Source organism: Lygodium microphyllum, chromosome 14, assembly GCF_053477565.2.
Source record: "Lygodium microphyllum isolate KBCC chromosome 14, Lygodium_microphyllum_v1.1.10, whole genome shotgun sequence".
Lineage (NCBI taxonomy): Eukaryota > Viridiplantae > Streptophyta > Polypodiopsida > Schizaeales > Lygodiaceae > Lygodium > Lygodium microphyllum.
The window spans coordinates 16,518,481-16,541,866 of record NC_141148.1 but is presented as its reverse complement, the minus strand read 5'-3'; the positions used below and the strand labels follow the sequence as shown (position 1 = coordinate 16,541,866).

Here is a 23,386-nt window from a genome sequence, read left to right as displayed (position 1 = left end):
ATCTAAATATAAGCTACATCTAGACTAGCATACCTCTCCATATCAATTAACTGTCCAAGCATAGGATAGGTATGCCAGAAATATCCAAGCTACATCTAAACTAGCATTACCTCTCCATATCAATTAACTGTCTGAGCACAGGATAAGCCAGAAATATCCAAAAGCAGGAGATAAGGCTTACATATTCAGGCAATGAGAATTGCCTTTAATTGAAAAGTGAGCTCTACACAAAATGATTTTAGAAATCATAAGGATGTAGCACAACCCTAACACACTAAGCTTATGGATGTACGAATAAATCTTGCTACTCAATATGTCTATAATTTGACCGAAACCATGTGGCTTATATTTAATCCGAAATAGACAATTTAAGTTACATTCCTCAAAATTAGAGAGTTGTCATGCCATTCATTGGAAGCACTTCCTTTGACCCTTTTCGCACTAATTAAGTTTTCAAGTATGAAAATGAATGCTAAGAAGTGACAACAGGGAAATATTGCTCTCCATCAATTTTCATTTTCTCAACAATATATACTGTTACAGGGTGCATGACAAAATCACCACCATCTGGTATCATACAAGGAGAAATCACTGGGGTATAGCTTGCAAAGAGAATTTTGAAGGATTATGCAAGGAGCGCTAGCCTTTTCAACATATATTACTCATTTACTAGCAAGGTTGCAATAAGTAAATCTAAACTTTGCAAAGTTCGATTGAAAGCTGTGTATGTCTCTTTTTGTAGTCCAGCCTGGTTTACCCATGCAGAAGCCCTTTGCTGCAAGTCATCAAGTAATTTAAGATGTTGAACACCAGCTTGCTGAGACCATCGCTGTATGCATGCGATTAGCTGTTTGGCAACTACCTCCTTTAAGCCTCTCAGACATCTGGAACTATCATTATTATCAGTGTAGCATGTTGCCACAAGAAAATCCAAACTCTCAAGAAACTTGAATACAGTTCCAACACCGAAACTCCAAGCTGCATGCAAGGAAGGATCTGAACACAGAGGGGAAAGGCACAAATCCTTGAAATCCTCAGTACGATGGGATGGTTCTCTAAAACCTAGCCCCATGGTATGAAGATTGCTCTCTTCATAAACATCTGTAAAATAATGAGCAGCAGACACTCCCTTTTCCCACTTCCAATCTTCATGAGCTCCGTGACCAGGTAAGTCGCTACAAGACATGGTGTAATGTACAATCAAATAGACAACAGACTCATTTTGTGACCAGTTTGAGCTCGTGAGAGCTACTAGAGGAAGGGTATCTAGAAAGGAAGAGGCTGACTGGTTTCCTACTGACTGCTTGGGGATATCATTTGTGCATCCACTGTGACAAATGGAGTCCATTGACAATCTCCGCTTGGCTTGATGCTTGATCCCAGCTCCTTGTTCAAACATCCCCTGACATCTGTAGCTGTCGAGGAAATTGCGCGACTTCTGAAAGCTCAAAAGCCATTCCAGAACTTGCTGAGCAATCCACCTGCAGGAACTGATGGACACTGTGGTACCATTGAGGTTGCGCGGCCCATGAATAGAATAAGGCTTGCACCCTGAAATTCCCAGCATGTCACCTGGGCCACTAAAAGTCTCACCATCATCAACCAAATCTTTTTTATGCTTCAAGACACAGCTTTCTTTACTAGCGTTGCTAGCCATCCTTTTCTTGCCCTGGATGCACAGCCAACTTTTGGCCATCTCCATTAGCATACTAGCAACTTGTTCTCTATACTTTTGGTCATGTGGACTAAATATCCATGCAATATACTTGGCTGAAATTTCCTGAGGACTTACTATTGCCGACTGGAGTGTACCTTCTGTGATAGTTGAAGAGGACTGTTTAGAAACTGAACTGCATCCAGAGCCATCAATTTCAGGAAACTCAAAAAGTAAAAGCGATGCAAATTGAAGCCAGATAGGAAAATCCATCACAGTGGCCCTGCAAAACAAAAGACAAAGGTGGTGATAAGAAGGGAAAGCAAAGCACATATTCTACTGATCCCACACATGGGACTCGCATTGTATGATCTGTAGGAAAATATGTAACCAAAATCTGAGTTAATGTTGGGAGCCTTGAACGTTGAAACACTATGGGCTACAAAGATTATACCACAAAGTTTCTTGTAGAGTACGTTCTCCGAATTCCTGTCTAGGTTCACTTGGCTGTCCCTCTTCAAACATGCTGACGAGCTCTTGTAGTCCAGGCCATGTTGGTGGTTTAGCTAGTATTTTCATGGGATGGTACAGTGACCTGTCATAAAATCTTATCAAAGGTGGAATACCAAACCCTACTTCCACACGTAAATCCCAAGAACAAGGATTTCCCAGCACTTCATTCACGGCTGCACAAAGTTCTGCTTTTACCTCCCATATACACGGTGCACCCCTGCAAGTAGACACACATAAGACTCCCACACAACTGGAAGCAGTCGTTTAGATAAACACATAAAATGGAAGTGCAAGCAACAGGCACTTACGTAGCCAACAACCAAGCAGTCAAAATCTGTCTTACTTCCATGAATATGTCTGGGCCCAAAACCAAGGCAATTATAAACTCACGCCACTCGTGCCTATGTCGAAGCTCATTCTTCAAAATTAAAAGAGGCCTCTCAGCAACGATCTGCAGAAGCGATGAGAGATCCTGCATCAGAATCTCACGTTGAAACCGCCACAAGAGCAATCTGTGCCCAGCAAAAAGTAGTCCTTGAGCTTCTGTCAAATCACACAAGATCTGCCAATGAGATCTTATATAATTAATCTTCTAAATATGGGCAACAATGCCAGTATATATTAGAATTAAATCAAAACCCAAGCCAATGACTTTTCACACAATGCTAAACCAAGCAAAAACTTATCCCACATTTCAGTACTTACAAACATCTCTCCACAGGACAGCTGCCTTTATAGCTCCACTCCTGGTCTCTCCCCCACCAAAACTTCAATGTCCACTAATAAATCCTGCCCAGATTCCACAAATACGTATCCATTCACAACCCCTTAAGATTCCATTATGGTTGGGTGCATGCTCTTTGTGCAAGATTATGGTCCGTATATCCAATTAGCAGCACTAAAAACTCAGATGGCACAATCCCTAAATCAGGCTAGAAATGTTTCAGACGCATTCCCGAAGTAACAAGGATTTCATGAGAAGAGCATGATTATACTGGCCCCACGTTTTGACCAGTCTTGCATATAACAGATTAGGCATGTACAGCAGTCCCAACTCAAGCTACACAAGCACCCATAAATGCCAAGTCATTCTCCTTTTAAAAGCCTTGTATTAGTCAAGTACCTAAATTCACTATATCACACTCTGTTCAACAATTTTACAAAGACCCATAGGTTTCAACCATGCACACAACAGCATAGGTTGAAACCAAGTTACTGATCACTACCGTATGAGCTGGTGCAGCATTGGAGATTTTCTGCCTGGGTTAAGCATAAGTCACAGGATTGTAAAATCTAGTGTATCTCCACCAATGTAAAACTGTACAAATCAGGGAACCCTTTTCTCTATGCACAGCTGCCAGTCTCATGCACAAAAGTCCTACCCAAGTCTGGTCTGGTTGTCAGTTACACACCCTGCACTGCAGCTCTGTTCCCACATCCATATCCACGCTAGTGCAGGGGAGGGAATCTATGCTAAATCTTTTTCTCCAAGGGCCTCTCCTCACAGATATTGCCAAATTGCTCCAACCAGTGTTTGCTCCCATTCATGATGGTGGAAAAAAACAATTCTCTCACAGGGGAGGAAGCCCATGCTGCATTGTTTTATCCAAGGGTCGCTGCTGACAGATATTACCAAATTACTCTAACCAGCACTTGCTGATGACTGTTTGGGTCACTAAATTCATTTCTATTCATGATGGTGGGAAAAAACAATTCACTCTTGCATTCTGCTGCCAGTCTGCTCGGGGAGGGGAGTACATGGAAAGCATGTCCTCGAAAGATGTACAGCAGTTGAGAAGACAATGAAATAAAGTACAGGATTGCACGTATGGGAAAATCCATTCTTCTTTGAACTTCACTCTCATTTCCACTACAGTTTTGCAATTTCTATAGCAGCTTCAACAGTCTGCACGCAACAGTCCAAGTGCAACAAGCAAGCACAAAAGACAGGACATTAAGAGGTCTTAGTAAAGGATGCTCCTCACTAGGTCAATTTCCCTGCCCATACACTTGCACAGACTAGGCCAAATGCACTCCTATGTCTCTTATGGCTGACAATGGCAAGGGACACTTGCCACATGTGAGAGGATGTGCAAAAGCACCATTGAAGCAAGCAAGAGTAAAAACCCCTCAAGTGATAAGACAAGGGCACTCACTCCCAAAGAGAGTGCACATTTGGAAGCTCACAAAAGATATAGGAAGCATCCATGGAGCAAGCTGAGGACTTCCAAGTGGCTCAAGAAGACTCAAAAGTGCCACCCACCATGTAGATGGAAAGCTCAACGAAAGCACAAGGATCCACATCCACCCTAAGGGGTTAACCCAGATGTCGAGTTCTCTCTAGAAACAATGCCCCCTTGACAACCCAAATCATTTAAATCACTCTCCATACAATTGATGAGAGTAGATCTTTGTGCATTCACATGCAAGCCCGAAGTGAGACCAAATAGACTCGAAGTAGTCGTTGCCTGTCCAAATACGACCTCTCAACCTTAAGAAACATAAACAAATCATCAAAAGTTCTTTTCCACTTGGAAGAGTCAGATCCAACGATCTCACCATCAATAGCCAACTTGTCCAGCAAAGAGACCATCGTATGTGTCACCAATGCAAATAGCAAGGGACTAAGGGGGCATCCCTAACAAAGGGGGCAAGGAAGAGGAATCTCGTCAATCGGTCCTATTTAGCATTGCGTGTGCCACTGCATTAGTGTTGATGTTATCAATAAGAGATGTCATTCTAGAACCAAAACCCATGGTATCCATTAACTATCGAAGAAAGGACCAATTGACATGATTAGAAGCCTTTTCGATATCCACTTGAAGCATAACTTGCTATCTAGAGGCTTTGGTATAATCAATCCCCAATTGAGAATTGGGAATATCATGTGTGATATTCTAGTCCTTGAATGAAACCATATTGCACAGATGAATCAATTACAGAAATACCTTCTAGAATCTATTGGCGATGATCTTAGAGAAAATTATATACAAGGATTGCATACTAGAAATGGGTCTCCCTTGCTTCAAAGTTGGGGGAGGAAATCTTTGGTGAAAAATGAAGCATTGCAATCTTCCAATCCGAAGGCATGCAACCCAATCTCCAAACTCGCTAACAAAGCCAAGCTAATGGGTTCTTAAGTTAGTCAACATATGTTAAAATGAGTTCATTAGGTAAGCCATCCCAATCAAGGCTTGGGCTTTTCTTACGTGGCAGATGGGACAACACCTTGATCACTACGTCAATAATATCTGCCTCTATAAAATCTACCCGTTCAAGCTTCACCTGGTCACACACCATGCCTAAAATATAATGATGAGCAACGTGAGCCTGATGAATGAAATTTTCTGGTGGACCCGACAAAGTTTAGTATTCTCGACACATCTAAATTATAGACTAAGGCTTAGTGACCACAACACCCTATGCATCCAACACAACTCTCTCTCTCTCTCTCTAAGCTGCCTTTCTAAATGCATTTACTCTCTAGAATCTTATTAAAACACAAGAAGGTTGTTGGGCATTTAATAGCAGCTCACTAGGCAAAACTTTCGATGTAAGAAAATCCTTACTCTAAACTTTTCAATTTCACATGTGTTTCACATTTAGCATGGCTCCTTTTGCCATACCCTTGTATCACATGGCCTGTTCACTTGTTCATTACATGCCCAATGTCAAATCCTTCACTGCCGATGCAAAGTTCACCATGCCCAAAGCCAAAAATATCAAAAGTAGAACTCATTTGACTTACAAGTCATGGGTGAAGTTTAATTAAATCATTAATATTTATCATTCTAGTGACAGAGAAAGTGAGTCAAGACATCCACTATGGAGGTGGCACTTTACAACATCCTACCTCAAACCTCATCCGTCGAGCTATTGCATTGCTAGGAAGTCTTGAAACCTTCCCCAACGCCATGGCCATCTTGCCTAGCTTACGCAAACACACATGGGGTGGCAAAAGATGTAGACCTTGCTAACTTTGTTGCACTATGCATAACTTAGTCACTGCTTGAGCTTCCAAAACACTCACAAGTGGAGATCTTGCCAAGCTATACTTCAAGAGAAACCTCACCTCAACAACCACCACCATTTCCCAATACATTAGCATCTCAATTCTCTCAACGCTAGACCAGCTTCAAGGGAGGAGTTCAACTCTATGTTGTTGAGCTAACACAAGCATTAAATGTCCAATTAACGACTTAAACAGCCCCAAAAATGCTTAATTAATTAAGATGGTACACGGTTCAAGAGAGTCTCAAAATGGTGTGCGGTATAATGTCACGAAACTTTCTACAAATAGGCTGGCTATCCTCCATTCAGCCTCAATCTCGTTTTTGCAAGTTTCAAACCCTCTAGCTTCGTTGCTCACACCCCGTTTATGGAAAACATCTCAACTGAAGCTGCCCATTGCTGTCTACATCAATCTGGCACTTGTTTCCAACCTTCACTTTGCAGCCTATACCCCTTCTAGCTGTCACTTGCTGTCATCTACCCTTTTGCTGGTAGCACATCAGCCTAACAGCCTGTTTTCTCTGCATTTACTGCAGCAAACTGCCTAACGACTGCTCCTACACCTACATTTGGACCTTCCAACTGCCACCCACTACTTTGCACACTCCACCCTGCTACGTTTGGTCCTTCCACTACCGCCCAAGGTGTCTACACCCTACATGTATTTGCATTTGCAGTTTTCTCTCTCATCTACTACCTATCTACATCAGATCCAACCTCCTTGGCTGCATTTTCTCGTGTTCAACTCTTGGAGACTACCTTTGCTCTGTTTCGAGATCCGTCAAGAGTGCGATACACTCTCTTGCTCAGCACCTCTACCTTGATCCTCGAGACACAAGAGTTCAAGGTACAATTTTCATTCCTGCATGGTTTGTTTGCTATATGAGCATTGTATATTTAGTATTCAGTTATTCATTCAAATTCTCTATGTTCATTGTCTCTGAGCTACCCTAACCCTAACTATGTTCTTTGGAGTTTATGCTTTGTCGTACAATTTAGTTTATGTTTCTATGTTAGGGTGTTTCTTCACATGGTATCAGAGCAAGGTTCTCTTCCATGAAACCTTAGCCTTTGATCTAGAAGAGCCCTTCGCAAGAAGCAAGAACAACAAGAGAGCAAGATGACTTCAAACACAAATTCACCACATCATCATGATGCTCCTGAGCCTAGTGCATCGAGACATGCGATGGAGTAGGCTTCACAACTTGCTCCTCCATCGGACATGGCCGAAGAGACTTCGGACTACCATTGAGTCCACAAACCATATGAGATTTCACGAGCCGAATACAACATTCTTATGTGATGAGCTCAATAGCAGATTGAAGATAAGTTTAAGTTTTCCCCTTTACATTCGGTGCATTGGTCTAATGATTTTGTAGGAAGGACGGAAGTTCCACAAAGGACTCATCACCCTTACATGGAAACTAGCATGGAGTATAAGCCATTTTCTGCTCCACCTTCATTCACTCCCATGTCAAGTACGCATGCTACTACTTCTCAATCTTTTGATTTTACTCCCTCTTTTCTACAAGATATCAAAGATGCTCATGATGAAGGAACTATTTATAACAAGTATTGGTACATGAGCCCTAAATAGAAAAGGTATTTTCAATTGCACTCAAAAAAAGATAAACAAAATTTGCAAGAATCAATGGTGAGTGCTCCATCTTTTCCTTCCGCTTTAACATCTGATAGTCAATATGATTTTGGTGATTCATCTATTTCTTCATTTGCATTTGATAAACAAAAGGAACCTAACACTTTTCCCACAATAACTCAAATGACAAATCCATTTAATCTTCCACCCATTAGTTCCATTGCACCTTCCTCTCACCCTCCATTAAGTGCACCATACGTCTTCTCACGTCACACCCACAGGCCCTTCACCCATACGTACGCCTCTTAGGACCTCATCTTTTCCTTAGCCAGGTGGTGTCCCCATGATGGAGGTTCATCTTTCCATAACCACACTTTCGGATTTTTCATGGCTTGGAAATGCCACCCAACCACCACCAAGTGTGGATCAATTGGTTCCACAATTTGCCTGCATGGCATTACCTACTGGATCTTCTAGTCATTTTGTTGCATCCCAACCATCTACTGGACAAGGCTCATGTATCGTGATGCCTCCACCTCCACCGGCACTTTATGGAAACATTCATATTTCAATGCCTCCACATCAATCGGGACCCATTGGACACTATCAACCTCTTTCCACTTACCTATCTCCCCCTTCTACTTATCCCTCTCCACTAACCCCTTATGCCACCTATCCGAGCATTGGCCACACTTGATTGACCGCTATGCGGCTAGGGATAGGACCCGTTGCATCAATTTGGATCATGAGCTCCAAAATCTTAAAATCACAGACCAAGATAACTTGAAAGTCAAGTTTGATGAGTATCAACGCCTTCTCATTGAGTTCAATGCCAATCAAAATCAAAACCGCAACAAAAGTAGTGATACCTAAGGAAACTCCCAATCATCTCCCAAACTCCGGTGGTAGAATGTACTAAAGAAAAATCGTTATCATCAACATTGTCAAAAGATTGGCCATTTTGACAAGAAGTATCGATCAAAGGCAAGAGGCACAACACCAAAAGCTAAGAATCAAACCCCCACCCCTTAGTTAAGTAACCCCCAAAGAGGAAGGTAGGGTGGTAGTAACCCTCAGCAAGGGTATTGGCAAGGCCAAACCCACACTGACACTGATCAACCATCATAGTCGACAATATTCTCAACGCCAAAGGGCTTGTCTTACTAGTCTGTAGATGCCCACAGCATCTCCATAGAGACATTTGAGGATGTGAGTCTTGTCCACATGTGCAAGTTACCTCCTAAGAAGGTGACCGCAAAGGCCCACTTGTCATAGCCGAGTACTTCAACTACTCCTTGAATTGTGGACAATGGAGCTATCTATCACGACCCCCATCGCGGACATTTTCATTTCCTAAAACCTTGCAACCGAGCACGTCCAAGTTGGGAATAAGAACAACGTCTCAATCACAATTCAAGCTCATGATTGTATCACTTTCCCCACTAACCGGGCCTGGATCAAGCTACACTGGATGATGTATACTTTGTCCCCTAGCTTGAGGTGAACTTGTTATCCATTCAGCAACTTTGCCGGGTGGGTCAAGTAATCTTCTTCACAGTAACCACAATTGAAGTCCTTAACTCTCAGATTGGTTTAGTAATTGCTTGCAGTGAGGCACAACCTAGTGGCCTATCCAAATGATACAATTTCTTTTTGAGGCAACAATCAAGGGCTCTAAAATCCACCACTTCTAAGCTTTAGTTGCTACACTAGAGCCTACGAGCACTGAGCATCTTTGGCATTACAACTTAGGACATCTTGGATACGACTCTCTTTATGAATTGTCGCGTCATCAAATGGTTTATAGCTTTCCCTGATTGAAGTTATTACGGGATGTCTATAAAGCCTGTCGACTTGAGAAACAACACCATATCCCATTCTTTTAGCAGTCTACACATAGAGCTAAGGTGCCTCTTAGATTGATTCATATCGATCTTTGTGGTCCAACATCCACCACTGCCTTGAGCAGCACATTGTACTTCTTAATGATTGTGGATGATTATTCTCATTACATATGGGTGTATTTTCTCAAGCAGAAGTCCGATATCCTCACATATTTTTCTACCTTGATGTTGCTGGTGAATAACCAAACTAGTCATCATGTAGGATGCATGAGGAGTTACACTGGGGAGGAGTTCATCTCCCACGAGTTTTTCGAGTTTCTACAGAAGCATGGTATTTCATACCAACTCTCCCTCACAAAATGGAGTCATTAGCGTAAAACTCGGATTATCATGACATGGCACGCTCTATGGTGTTTGCAACAAAGCTCCTTGAGTGCCTTTGGATCAAGGCTGTTACCACTTCGGTGTACATCCTCAACTGGTGCCTAACTACGATTGTTCTCAAAGGACTCCATATCAGGCATTCTTCAACTTTCAACATGTAGTTTCCTACTTTAGAGTCTTTGGGAGTCGTACTTACACGCACACCTCTAATGATAAAATAGACAAGCTCGCTCCCTGAGCTAATCTTTTGATTTTTATAGGATACTCCTCCAAAGCGAAAGCCTATCGTCTCTTTGATCCTCGGGCAAACAAGGTGATCGTTAGAGAGATGTAATGTTTGATGAGAGAGACATTATGCAGTCTTCTATACCAGATTCTATGCCCTTTCCTCACATCGTTCCTACTGAGATAGTGCCTTCTGAGTAGGATCTACTACTCGATGTTGATCCACCCACAAATTCTCCTCCTCCTAGGCCCTATATTGCACATTTGAGCCAAATAGTTGACAAGAGGCTCTTCAACACGCCCAATGGGGAGAGGCCATGGAAAAGAAGCTTAAGAGTTAGTTGAATCCTAAAGATTCACCTTGTCTCGATGACTTTCTTGTGGCTCGAACGATTCATTAAGGTAAAAGTTGGACTTGCAAAGCCAAAAGTTGGATCCAAGTCTCATTCATGATGGCAGCTTCCATGGTGGAGGCTGACTATTGAGCTCTTTTTAATAGTACCATGGAGACCATCTGCTTGAGGAGCTTACTAGTGGCACTATACTTTCCATACGCCTCCACCCCATTGTCTATTGCAATAACCACAGTGCCATTGCCCTTGCAAGCAATCCAATTATTACACCATGGACGTGGCATGTGGAGGTCCACTTCCACTTCACCAGAGAGCAAGTTGAGCTAGGCACCATATACCTAGAGTTTATGCCTTCCTCCAATATGTTAGAAATGCGGGATCTAGAGCATGGCAAAACCGGAAGCTATGGAGGATGAAGAAATAAGTGTAGACTCATGATGGAAAGGACACTGTTTGTTACACAAGTGAATTAGGTTCCAAGATTGAGACTTGGACTCATAAACACAATCTTGTGTATGTGGACAATGACATTGACACTTTACTAAAATGAAAAGAGTACTATCATTGCATTAAAAAAGGAAGCAAGTACAATGCTTTATAGGAAAGTAGGAAACTGCAGTAGGCACCATTGTGCATATGGGATAAGTCACCCTGCATGTCCTTGACCCTGAGACTCCATACAAAGAGGCTGTTTGAGTGTGATTGCTGATTCTCAACACCCCTCCTCAATCACAACTAGGAAAAGGCACAAAGTGTATAGAGGCTGTAATGAGAACCACCTGCAAAGTGTGGGCATACCACAGACATGGCAATAAACACCAGAGGCTGTCGCAGAAAAAGCTAAGTGTGGGTACCATAAACATGGTGGACATCCAGAGGCTGTAACAGGGGCCTCACAAAGTGTACAGGGACTGTAATGCCAAGTTACATAAGGAGTTTACAAAGCTTATGGCAGGAAGCATTAGGGCAAGGAAAATACAAGGTTATTAAAACAGTCTATCAGAATTATGAGAGTACAAGGATTGATGAGTCTTGTCCTTCCGATCCTGGTGATCTTCATCTTCTTCTTCCTTTGCTTCATTTTCTTCTTCTTCTTTGACTGCGACTAGATAGGCCTTTTGGGATCTCTTTCTTGCGTGGCAGAACTTCTCGGTGTGTCCGGTCCTTTTGCAGAAGTCACAAAAGAGCTGATCTTTCTTGCCTTTGTACCTGTTGCCAACATATAATGCATGCTCATCTCTAGAGGTACTTGGTTCTTCTTTAGTTTTTAGCTTCTTTTCTTCTTCTAACAGTGATGCCTGGATATCAACAAGTTCAAGATTTGGCATGTTGATTAAAGTTGTTGATACGTTATTATATTCAGAAGGCAAGCTCTTAAGTAGAACACCGATGCAAACATCTTCATCCATTTTAATGTTGATTCCTGCAAGTTGGGTTAGGAGTCCTTCCATGTAATTAAGATGTGTGGCAAGTGATGTGCTGGACTTCATTTCAAGCCTAAAGAATTCAATTAGGAGACCATACTTTGATTATTTGGATTGTGCACCGAACAGGGTGTCAAGTCTTTTCCATGTATCCTGTGAGGTCTCACAGTTATCCACGTGATGGATATAACTGTCATCTAGCTCCAATTTGATAATGGCCTGGGCTCTGTCATCATTCTTTTGCCAAGTAGTTGCAAGGTCCGCGTCCCTCGGTTTCTTCTCTTTGCCATTTGTGATGGCCCAGAGACCCTTCTTCATCAGAATGAGCTTGATGCGGGTTTGCCAAGTGTGGAATCCGACTCCTTTGAATCGAGCATTTGACGAGTCTTTGCCCATGTTAGATTTACGGGAACAGTAGCAAATCAACTTCAGACTTTATTAGATTTGAGCAACAGAAGAATTGATTGAGAGACACAAGTGCTAAAAAGCACTAACTGAGTGTCAATGGATGCCAAATCTGCAAAAGTCTTTTTCTCCAAGTGATTGAGTGTCAATGGATACCAAATCTGCAAAAGTCTTTTTCTCCAAGTGATCTTCCCCTTCTTGATTTGATGTTGATGCCTTCAGATCTGAGTTAAATCAGTAAGAGTGTTGTACTCAAGTGTATCAAAGGATACAAGAAAAATAGTGTCAAATAACACTTGATAGGTATCAATAGATACTGTTCTTGATGAGCCTGATGTTGATGCTGGATCTTCTTGAACCTTCTTCTTGTTGATTTTGAATGAGGCACTGAGTAGATCAGAGTTGCAAATTATTGGTTGAGCCCAAAGGAATGAGAAATTGAATAGGCTTATGAGCTTTGGTTCAAGGGCTATGGCTTCCCTTTAGGGTTTGCAGGGTGCAGCCTGGTTTTTCAGCTCGTGCAGTTCGTGGGCATAACCATTTTGCATAAGACTTGATGGGAAGGAAGCTTGGGTAATGAGCTTCAATTGCCCTATGCACACGGACCAGATCACAGCACGCAGAGGCAGCGCGAACTGTACGACCAGAATATGGCGCAGAATGGGCAGCGACTTCCAATTTGTGCAATGCTGAAGCTACGATTTACCAATGTCGGCCTTTGATGTGACGAGGAGCTGCGCTAGGACCATAGGAAAGTTTCTCCAGAAGGAAGCGTGGGGAAATATGGGCTGTAGAAGTAGATCAAGAAGCTCCAAGTGAGCTGGGTACTGTCTGGCTATGGCAGACAAGAGTGAGGATGAAGTATGAAGTTGGAAATAGAGTCATACACCAATCTTGAGCTGTCCAGAGATGAAGAGGAGCTGAAAGAGCAGAGAGGAGACCTGAGACATGCTAAGCCATGCTCAGCTGTGCTCTAATACCATGTTAGAAATGCGGGATCTAGAGCATGGCAAAACCGGAAGCTATGGAGGATGAAGAAATAAGTATAGACTCATGATGGAAAGGACACTGTTTGTTACACAAGTGAATTAGGTTCCAAGATTGAGACTTGGACTCATAAACACAATCTTGTGTATGTGGACAATGACATTGACACTTTACTAAAATGAAAAGAGTACTATCATTGCATTAAGAAAGGAAGCAAGTACAATGCTTTATAGGAAAGTAGGAAACTGCAGTAGGCACCATTGTGCATATGGGATAAGTCACCCTGCATGTCCTTGACCCTGAGACTCCATACAAAGAGGCTGTTTGAGTGTGATTGCTAATTCTCAACACAATAACTATGCAAACATATTGACTAAGACAATCAATCGACCGATATTGTAGTGTCTTCTACCTAAGATTGGCTTGAATACACTCTTCTCTATCTCTTCAGATTGACAAAGAGAGGGTTATTCCCTCTAGCTTTCCCTTCTAGTTTGAGAGGGAACAATTTTCTTCCCTTGATAGTGACAATGATGATTCTTATAAATTTTAATTCAATCATTGTATTTTTTGAATTTCTTGAACATTGTGTCTTCATCTGCACTATCAAGATGACATGATTGTAAAAGCACACCTGGACAAATGAACAATTCCCCTACAAGGACATTGTCCAAGTGGCACCATTGCATAGTATTTTGTATGAGCATGATCACCCTTGCATTGTCTCTTGCATCACTCCAATGCATTGGCATTCTATTCTTGTAAACATGCATCTATGCATATATATTCATTTTCAATCTTTTTGAGTGGTCAACTCTAGATCCACCATATTCATGGCATTGCACATACCAGTCTCCCTTGCTTGTTTAGCCTTGTTAGCTTGCTTTTCACATATGTTTTTTCTCTCTCCACATACCCCCCATATTTGTTACACACTCTCACTAGTCTATTCCTTCGTCATTGACATCCAATAGTAGTAAGGATAACCTCCTTATTTTCTAAAAGCCTTTGGGGGACTAACTACTTATCTCCCTCCATTGCTTAATCGACTGTCATCTCTCTTTTTTGAAAGAAAGATTATCAAAACACAAAAAAACAAAAAAAAGTCTTACTGTGGTTTCATCCGTCTTTGCAAAACTTGGTAGGCCACTAGACAACAGGTGTCCAATGCCCTGAGGCTCGATAGGCACTAGGCAACCACCATACACCCTTTGTATGATGCCCTCGCTGCTTTGGAAAGGGATGCCTTGGTGTAAAAACACACAAAAACAAAATCACTCTAAATTTGAGTTGGGCTTCCTTTCTTGCTTAGTTTTTGGGCATGAGAGGGTTGAATTGACACACACATTACATGCTCCATTAGCCACTTAAACAGCCCTAAAAATGCTTAATTTAATTAAATTCCTAAAATTGTGCACAGTTCAAGGGAGTTTTAGAACAATGCACGGTACAAGATTTAGAAACTTTCCATGGATAGGCCGACTGCCCTCCATTCAACCTCCATCTCGTTTTTGCAAATTTCAAGCCCTCTAGCTATATATTGCCCACATCCCGTTCATGAAGGATATCTCAATTGAAGCTGCCCATTGCTGTCTACATCAGTCCAACGCCTATTTCCAGCATTCACTTCACAGTCTACACTCCTTCCAACTATCGCCTGCTATCATCTACCTTCTAGTGATTACACATCAGCCTCATGGCCTATTTTTTCTGTGTTTACTGCAGTAAATTGCCTGGCAAAGACTGCCCCTACACCTGCGTTTGGACCTTCCAACTGCTGTTCAATATTTTGCACACTCCACACTACTGCATTCAGTCTTTGCTGCTTCTGCCCAGGCCTTCGACACCCTACAGGCATTATTTGTGTTTACAGTTCTCTCTCTCATCTACTGCCTGTCTGCATTTGCTCGTGTTCGACTCTCAAAGGCTGTCTTGGCTGCATTTTAGAATTCATTAGGAGTACAACATACTCCCCACTCTACACCTCTGCCTAAATCCTTGAGACACGAGAGTTCCGGATACAATTTTAATTCCCGCACAGTTTGTTTGCTACATGAGCATTGTATATTTAGTATTCAATCATTCATTCAAACTCTCTATGTTCATTGTCTCGGAGTTACCCTAACCCTAATTGTGTTCTTCTGAGTTTATGCTTTGACGTACGCTTTAGTTTATGTTTCTACGTTAGGGTATTTCTTGACACACCCTTGTGTTGATAAACAAAAAGGGACATATGTGGTCCTACCCACCTCATGCACACAATTAAGTGACAAAATGTCTGAGCAGTGCAAGTACCAAGACCATTACTAATCGAAACATCATAGATTTTGCTTTCTTTCCTCTTCCCGCCCCCCCTCCCTCCCCCCCCCCAAAAAAACATCCTCACAAGTCCATCGATAGAAGATCCTATAAAACAAGTGCAATAATCAAGTATACAAAGACCGAACCACATGACTGATAGATAAATGCTCAATCAAATGAAATGTAAAATGACAAAGGAGTGGATAAAACAATTCTAAATGCATAAACAAGGCATGATGCAATAGAGAAGCAAGTTGTTGAAGGAGTCATAGAAGAAACGAAGGCCCAAATCAAGGGCCAAAGAAGCCCACACACACCTCAAGAACTCAAATCCAAGTTATGGGAAGCCAATGGACAAATAGATAATGTGTGGCGATTGGGGTTGCTTCTCTACTACCAACAATAGGTTGCAATGGGCAAATGACACAATGATATGATAGTAGTTAGAAAGAAATTACAATATTACTATCACAAATAAAAGACAAGAAGCTGCAAAACATGGCGAATGAGAGAGCTCTAATCCTATTGCTGCAACAAATTGACTAGCTAAGAATAAATATGGAAGAAGAGCACCTCTGATACTACTATTGAGTCTTTAGAGGGTGTGCTTAGCCTAATTGAGTAGACGACCAAGACTTGACTGCCCATGTCATGGATCACAAGAGCATGCGAGAGAAAGATTATGTGAGGCAAGACACGTGTGTGAGAGGCGAGATGCATGTGCAACCACCAACATATAAACATGTCAAATTGATTGTGAATTGACTTCACATCTCTACTTTGCTCCATAAGATCGTTGTGGTGGTGAATTCTAGTGATCAGCAAATACCCGTCTTTTTCTTTTGTTCATGCCAAGTTGTGAAGAGGAGCAAAGCAAGTTTGTCCACATATTGGAGTGCACATGAGATAGAGGCAAGCGGGAGTGTTTGTGATCTGATCAAGGTAGAGAATGTTCAAGGCAAATCAAGATGGAATGAAGAGCTCTCCTGAATAGGACAATTTTGCAACTTTATGGATTTGAAGCATTGGTCAAAGCTTGGGCTCTCAAAGTCGATACTTATACATATCCCTATTTAATAGTTGTGATAAAGATCTAAGATCTCTTTTGACTATCTTGGGTTCATTGAGTTGTGCATTAGGATAGTGAGTCTTGCAATTGGTATCAGTGACACAAGGACATGAAATTTTGAGATACTTTAACCTTGCCAATAACATTTGATTAAGTTACTAGTCAAATGTGCAAGGCTGTTTCGCAGTGTGATGCACATAGCAGTTATTTCATGGAAACGGGCCAAGGATTGAGCATGCAATGGGTGTCAAACGCAAAAGTTGTGATAAGTTATGCCCACTGGGTTTTGATAGTCAATCGGTGTCAGTTATAACCCTAGGACAATTCTTTGGCCAATAAGTATCAATAGTGACACTAGGGACTAGTATTAATTAATTAATTAATGTCAATCCAAAGGTCAACAAAGATTGGAGACCACTCCAAGTTGCAAATAGCCTAGCCAATTTAATTATAAATGGACACATTTAATTTTAGGCAGGATCAGAAGAGCTGAAATTTTGAAAATTAATTTAATAGTTGGATAATGCTGAAAATTGGATTTAGAAGGTTACAACTTGGCAAAAATGCCCATGCAAACTGAGAAAACGTTTTTCAAGGCTGGATCTCAGCCATTCATGCAATTTTCAGCTGGTGGATCATTTTCTAAACAGAGAAACAACAATTGGCTATATCCAACAACCATCTAGGACCTTCCAAGGGTAGGCAACAACCGAGAGACACCTTCCAAGGGCTAGCGACAACATTGCTGATCACACAACAACATTTTGGGGGGTGCCTAGCATTAGGTGACTGCATTAAATGCAGGTTGGAGCAAGCAACAAGTAGATTTTAGGAATTTCTTGCAAAGAAAATCAAATTTCTCTCTCATCTTGGCTCTCTCTCACCTTCTCAAGTCCATTCTCAAGAGATCTCAGCTTATCTCAACCATTTGGAGCAAACCTCAACTAGATTTGATGGACAGCAAAGAGAATTCTATTGTAAACCCTAAATTTTTGCAAAACTTAGGGTTTAACAACCACCTTGAGACCTATGCCAACAAGAGAAGGCATCATTACATTGAAATCCATACCTACAATTTGTGATATTGACAAGGATTTCAGATGCCAAGCCATCCACAGTAAATTTGGAGTAACATTTGGCCAATTGGGGTTCAATTAGAGCAAGTCGTGGGTGAAATTCAAGGGGCAAATTGCCCAATTTGTTTGTTGATTGTTGAACACGCAAGGGGCTTTTGAATCAACCAAGAAGATTGTAGAATCTCAACTTGTAATAAATCCATTGGCGATTGAAGATAAAGAAATACAAAAAGGGGTGTCAATGTTGGAGCCATTAGGATATCCATTGTCCAAGAATTTTGAAGGTAAAAGTGTGCATTTCAATTTATGTTTATTTGTTGATTATTGTAATTAAGTACTTAGTCAAGGAATTACCACCCCCTTCAAGAAGGAAGGCTGGTTTCAACAAGAGCCAACTCTCAATGATACACAAGGAGCGATTGGATCAAAGGATCCCAAGTTTTTTATTCTTCTCTACGACAAATTACAAGGATTTGCTTCTTCCGAACATGGATGCTTTGTACACAAACATTGCAATGCAAGTGGAGACAACATAACGACGATGGAGGTGACAAGCTTAGAGGCAATATCTGTAATGAAGAAAAATTGCTTGCCAAGGATTATTTGAAGGACCATTATTAATTAGAAGGGAGATAATTGTACTCAATGAGAGAGAGACTTAAAATATTAATGGAGGAGTATAAAAGGAGCCTTGATGGCATTGTAAACACTTTTGGCTCATTTGACAATTAACTAAGTACTTTCAACTTAGCTCTAGTTTTAGCATTAGTTGTCATCTTGTATTTTGTGTCATGGATTAATAGAAGAATTTCCCCATGGCATGGCCATGTATGGCATTTCTTATTCAATTTCCATGTTTCTTGGATTTACTTATTACTGTACTTTCAATTAGTGTAGGTCTCTTTTACACTGGTATCAGAGCATTAGGTTGGATCATGTTTGTGGTTATTGTCAACCATGGATTTAGTTGCAAAGGCTAGAAAATAGGACTACAGTTAGATTTTAGTTACAAGCTTGGTCAATTCTTGTAACCGTGACTGAGCAAGGTCTATTACAACAAACCGTGATCGTTTTGGTGGTCACTAACAAGATTCTTCAAGAAATGGCAATTTTCTTGCTATTCTAGCAAGTCGTCATCAAACTAAAGCCATTTTTGGAGGCCATTTTGTCACAAGAGTAAGGAACTAGAGTTAAAGGCAACTAAAGGACATCCAAGGTTTCACTTTACCTTCTTCACAAGGCTAAAACTTCCATGGATTTCCTTTGGACCTAATCTCCATTTCTTCACCTAATCTTCCTCAAGAGACCTCAAAGCTTGATTTTACTCCCCTCAAGACTTCATGGAGAATCATACTTGTGGGATTTGACCAGCTATTACCACGTCTCTCTGTAGCAGTTTTAATCATCTCAAGCTTGCTCCCTCAAGCTTTAAGACATCTCTGAGCCTTCCTCTAAGCTTTGCCCTCTTCCTTTGTCATTAACGCTTGATCATCCTTCTTTCATGGATACCATAAACAGAGCAGCATGGAAATTCTCTGAAGTTGTGGCTTAATCTTGGTCATTTCAAGGGGCTTTTGTCCTCTAATCACTTCAGGGAACTTCTCCAATATACTTCAAGGTTCAACAACGATTTCATCATTTCTTCAAGATTTGATGAGATTTATTTTCTCTTGACAACGATTACAACGAGGCATCATTAAATCTTTATGAAATCTTGGACTATTGTGCTCCTAATCACAGGGCTTTTGTGCTAAATCACTTCAAGGATATAAGAGGTGGTTCATTCCACTTAATCTTGATAAACATTGTTGATCTATGGAAGGATCTGATGCCATTTCACACTCTTGAACAAGGACAACATACATTTTACAAGAATTGCTTCAAGTTTCTAGTTCATTCCACTTAATCTTGATAAACATTGCTGATCTATGGAAGGATCTTGTGCCATTTCACACTCTTGAACAAGGACAACATACATTTTACAAGAATTGCTTCAAATTTCTAGTATTTCTTCAACAAAGCTTACACCAAAGGATAGGAGGCTACAATAACCCTTATTGAAGGCTCTCATAAAGGATTCAACTCTCTATCAATGGAATTTATTTCCTTTGATCATTTGCAACAAGAGGCATTTATTAATCAATGATTTATCAAGGAGGGATCCCTAATTTCAACTTCAACAACCGCTATCATCAAATATTAAGGTACCACTAAGTCCTGCACTCCCTAATCTCTCTTTAATCCTCTTAATTGGACTCTGCAATTGCTCAAGAGGAATTAGGAGTAATCATTGATAAATTCTTCTTGATTCGGTAAAATATAGGGCTATTTGAAGTAACGCTTAAGTTTCCATTATCATGGCCATGGAATGTTTGAATCCATTTGAAATTCATTGATGAAATGCTATCACTTAATGCTCTGAGCTGAATTTTCTTGATTGGCTGATCATTGTTGTATCCAATGAGAAAATCGTCTAGATGGTAAATGGGAAAATACTTCTAAGGCAATCAGTCACTACAAGAGGGGTAAAATCCCTATCCTTTCCTTTTATTTCTATCCATTTCTAATTCCCACTTGCATCTCATTGAAAGAAACAGAGTTTTATTTTTGCCCTTTCATTTCACAATTGTTTGATTAGTCTAGTATCCCATACCATGTTGTAAATACCCACAAGGAAAAGCAAATGCCGAAGGAGTTATGAGCCAAAAGAGAGGTGACCTTCCCTCATAACGAAGAACTCGAAGGGATGCACAACCTAGCTTGGGGAGGAAATTTGCACACCCCCCAAGTCTCTAAGCCCATGTAGGTGTTGCCATTTTATCCCTCACATAAGTGCTCCGTTGTGAAGGACTGAAGACAGTATAGCGATAGTGATTTTGGGTCTCATTTTGGCATCCCTACAATGAGCCTACAGTATTTTAGCACCATTGTAGATTTTGCAGGGTATTTTCAGCTTAACAAGGCCAAAACAAGGCATGCAATGCTGAACACAAAGGTATAACAGAGAGGTACAGGTACTTACAGGTGGTTTCCAGCCAAACAAGGGTAAACAGTGAATTTCAAGCAGAAATTCAGACTTACACAAGTACTTGTAGGTGTTTTCTCAACACTTGGAGTGATATTACAGGTCATACAAGTACCCCGTGGGTGTACTTCAGGGTTATTCAGAGTTGGGTATAGTCAAGACCACCTACAAGTGTAAATAGGGCATATACATTTATCTGAATAGATAGCTGAAATTAGTTCCAAGATAAGTAAAAGACATTCGAACAAAAAACGCTGTCCTTGCAAGGATTGGGGACTTTATTGCCAAGGATTCAAGACAACAATCACTCCATTTGGACCTTACAATCAAAAGATATTACATATTTTGTGCCTGCTCATCATTAAAACAGCACAGGTACCATGGCCAAAAACAAGAAGAAAGACCCTATTTTGGAGACAATTCAAGAGGAGATGAGGATTTATAATCAAGACTGTAACCCTATGCATGAGGCACTCAATCAAGGTCTTGAGGAAGGGGAGTTGAGTGCTACAAAAAGTCAAAGATTACATGAGGTTGCTGCTCGAATGGTACAAGAGGTGAACCATGTTGATGGGACAAATGTCAATTATGCCTCATTAAATTCAAACGGTTATCAACAAATGTCTATTGATATCAAGGGTCTCAAGGATAGCATTATTTACCTTACCATGAACCTTGATTCCAAGTTAGACAAGTTTCTCAAAGTTCAATCTCGGTCCAGCATGGGACTTAATTGCAAGTTTGATAAGGAGATGACCTTGTCAAGTAAAAGGATGGTTCCTACAGCAAAAACCAATGTCTAAGATTCTCCTATTCAAGAAAATCTAGCCCTAAGGACTAGTGCTCAACAAATGGGAGTTAATTTTGAGGTTCGGGAGCCCTCCAAAGTCAAGGAATTCAATCAACAATATCAATCAAAGTATAAGCAAAAGGGTCCTATTAATTCAAGATCTAATGATCAATTTGAAAGAATTCATAGAAGCCAAAGGCAAGACGAAAACTTTCATGGATGTCACCCTTTTTACAGCTCTTTTTATAAACAGGATGGACAACAATGAAATACTCCAAGAAGAGTTGACTCTAATCAACGAATATCCATATGAGAAAAGACATGAAGAAAGAAGGATATCTCATGGACACTCTAATAAATAGTAACACATGTTTGAACAGCAACACCCTCTTGGCAATGATCATGGAAATGGAGTAAACTCCTATGGACAGCAATTACCCTGTGCTAATGTACATCCATATGGTAAACTCTTACAGACGGCAATTACCCCATGCTAATGTACATCCATATGGTCTACCACATGCTCAAGGCAATACTTTTAATCAATTTGGACAAGCATCTATGCCACACACTCATTTTGGATAGCAACAAGCCTATGTTGGAGTAATTCCATCATTGGGACAGCCACCTCATGATCAAGGATCATGGAGCAATAATATGAATAGGCTACAACATACAAGGATGTATAACAATGCACCAAATATCGGACATGGTCAGCCCCATCATTATGACAAGGAATATAAAGAGAAGATTAACATTTCCAACTTCAAAGGAAATAATCCATCACCTACGGAGCTTGAAGAGTAGTTTGATAAGCTAGAGATGTACTTCCCTCTTTACCCACGGGCTGAAGATGTATAGGTATGTTATACAGCCCTTCATATGGAGGGGTATCCTCATGCGTGATGACAAAAATAGGGCAAGTATTTTTGACTTGGAATGCATTGAAAAGGGCTATGATATAAGTCTTCATCTTATCATTCGAAAAGGAAAAGTTAGAAAGTACTCTTTACAACAAAGGGGACAATCCGTTAGAGAGTATTCCAACCAATTCCTGAACTCGTCCATATATGTAGATGAAATTTTAAATGGAGCAAAGCTAAATAAATACATCTTTAGTCTTGATCCAACCCTATCTTCTGAAGTTAGAGCTATGAAGCCTACCCCTGTACATGAGGCTATTCAATTGGCAAAAAGGTACAGCCTGAAATATAAAATTTTTCAGCCTAAACATAGGGTATAAACCAGTCTAATCAGACTACAAGAGATGTACAATCATATGCACAGCCAACAGATGGATTTAGAAATGATGGGAAGCCATTAAATACCTACATCAAAATTTTCACTTTTCTTACAGCATATGCATCAAAACAAGGCCAAATTTTCAGACCTAATGCTGATAGGAAAGTTGATCAAAAGAGGACTGATTTCAGTACTAAACCTTCAGCCAACAATGCTCAAGGGAAACATATTACCAATGACAAGCTGAAGGACATGTTTGCTAAAGGATTATGTTTTAAATGTGGAGAAAACTGGACAGCTAATCATAAATCCAAGTGTAAGGTAAAGAATGTTGTTGAGCTAAAAATGCATTACTTGCCGATTAGCTTCTTAAACAACCCCAAAACATACTAAAAAATGCTCGTTTAGAGTAAAAACCCTAAAATGAGGAGCGGTTCGAGAGAGCTCAGTGGAAACCCTAATTTTTGGGGCGCCCTTCCACATCTA

The 23,386-nt window shown here is 40.7% G+C and overlaps 1 protein-coding gene across 3 annotated transcripts in view; it reads right to left on the bottom strand.

Annotated features, from left to right (window-relative positions):
• Positions 1-487: 487 nt before the first annotated feature.
• LOC148025360 (acyl-CoA synthetase family protein) overlaps positions 488-23,386 on the bottom strand; it is a 50,097-nt gene continuing 27,198 nt past the window's right edge. The window contains exons 4-6 of one of the 3 annotated variants that reach the window (XM_087692418.1): positions 2,476-2,729; positions 2,109-2,384; positions 488-1,937 (exon numbers count right to left, since the gene is read on the bottom strand). In XM_087692418.1, coding sequence (XP_087548544.1) covers positions 659-1,937; positions 2,109-2,384; positions 2,476-2,729 — 1,809 coding nt within the window. In that variant the 3' untranslated portion in view covers positions 488-658. The remainder of the gene's footprint in view (positions 1,938-2,108; positions 2,385-2,475; positions 2,730-23,386) is intronic. The other 2 variants (XM_087692420.1, XM_087692421.1) reach the window with 2 other exon arrangements.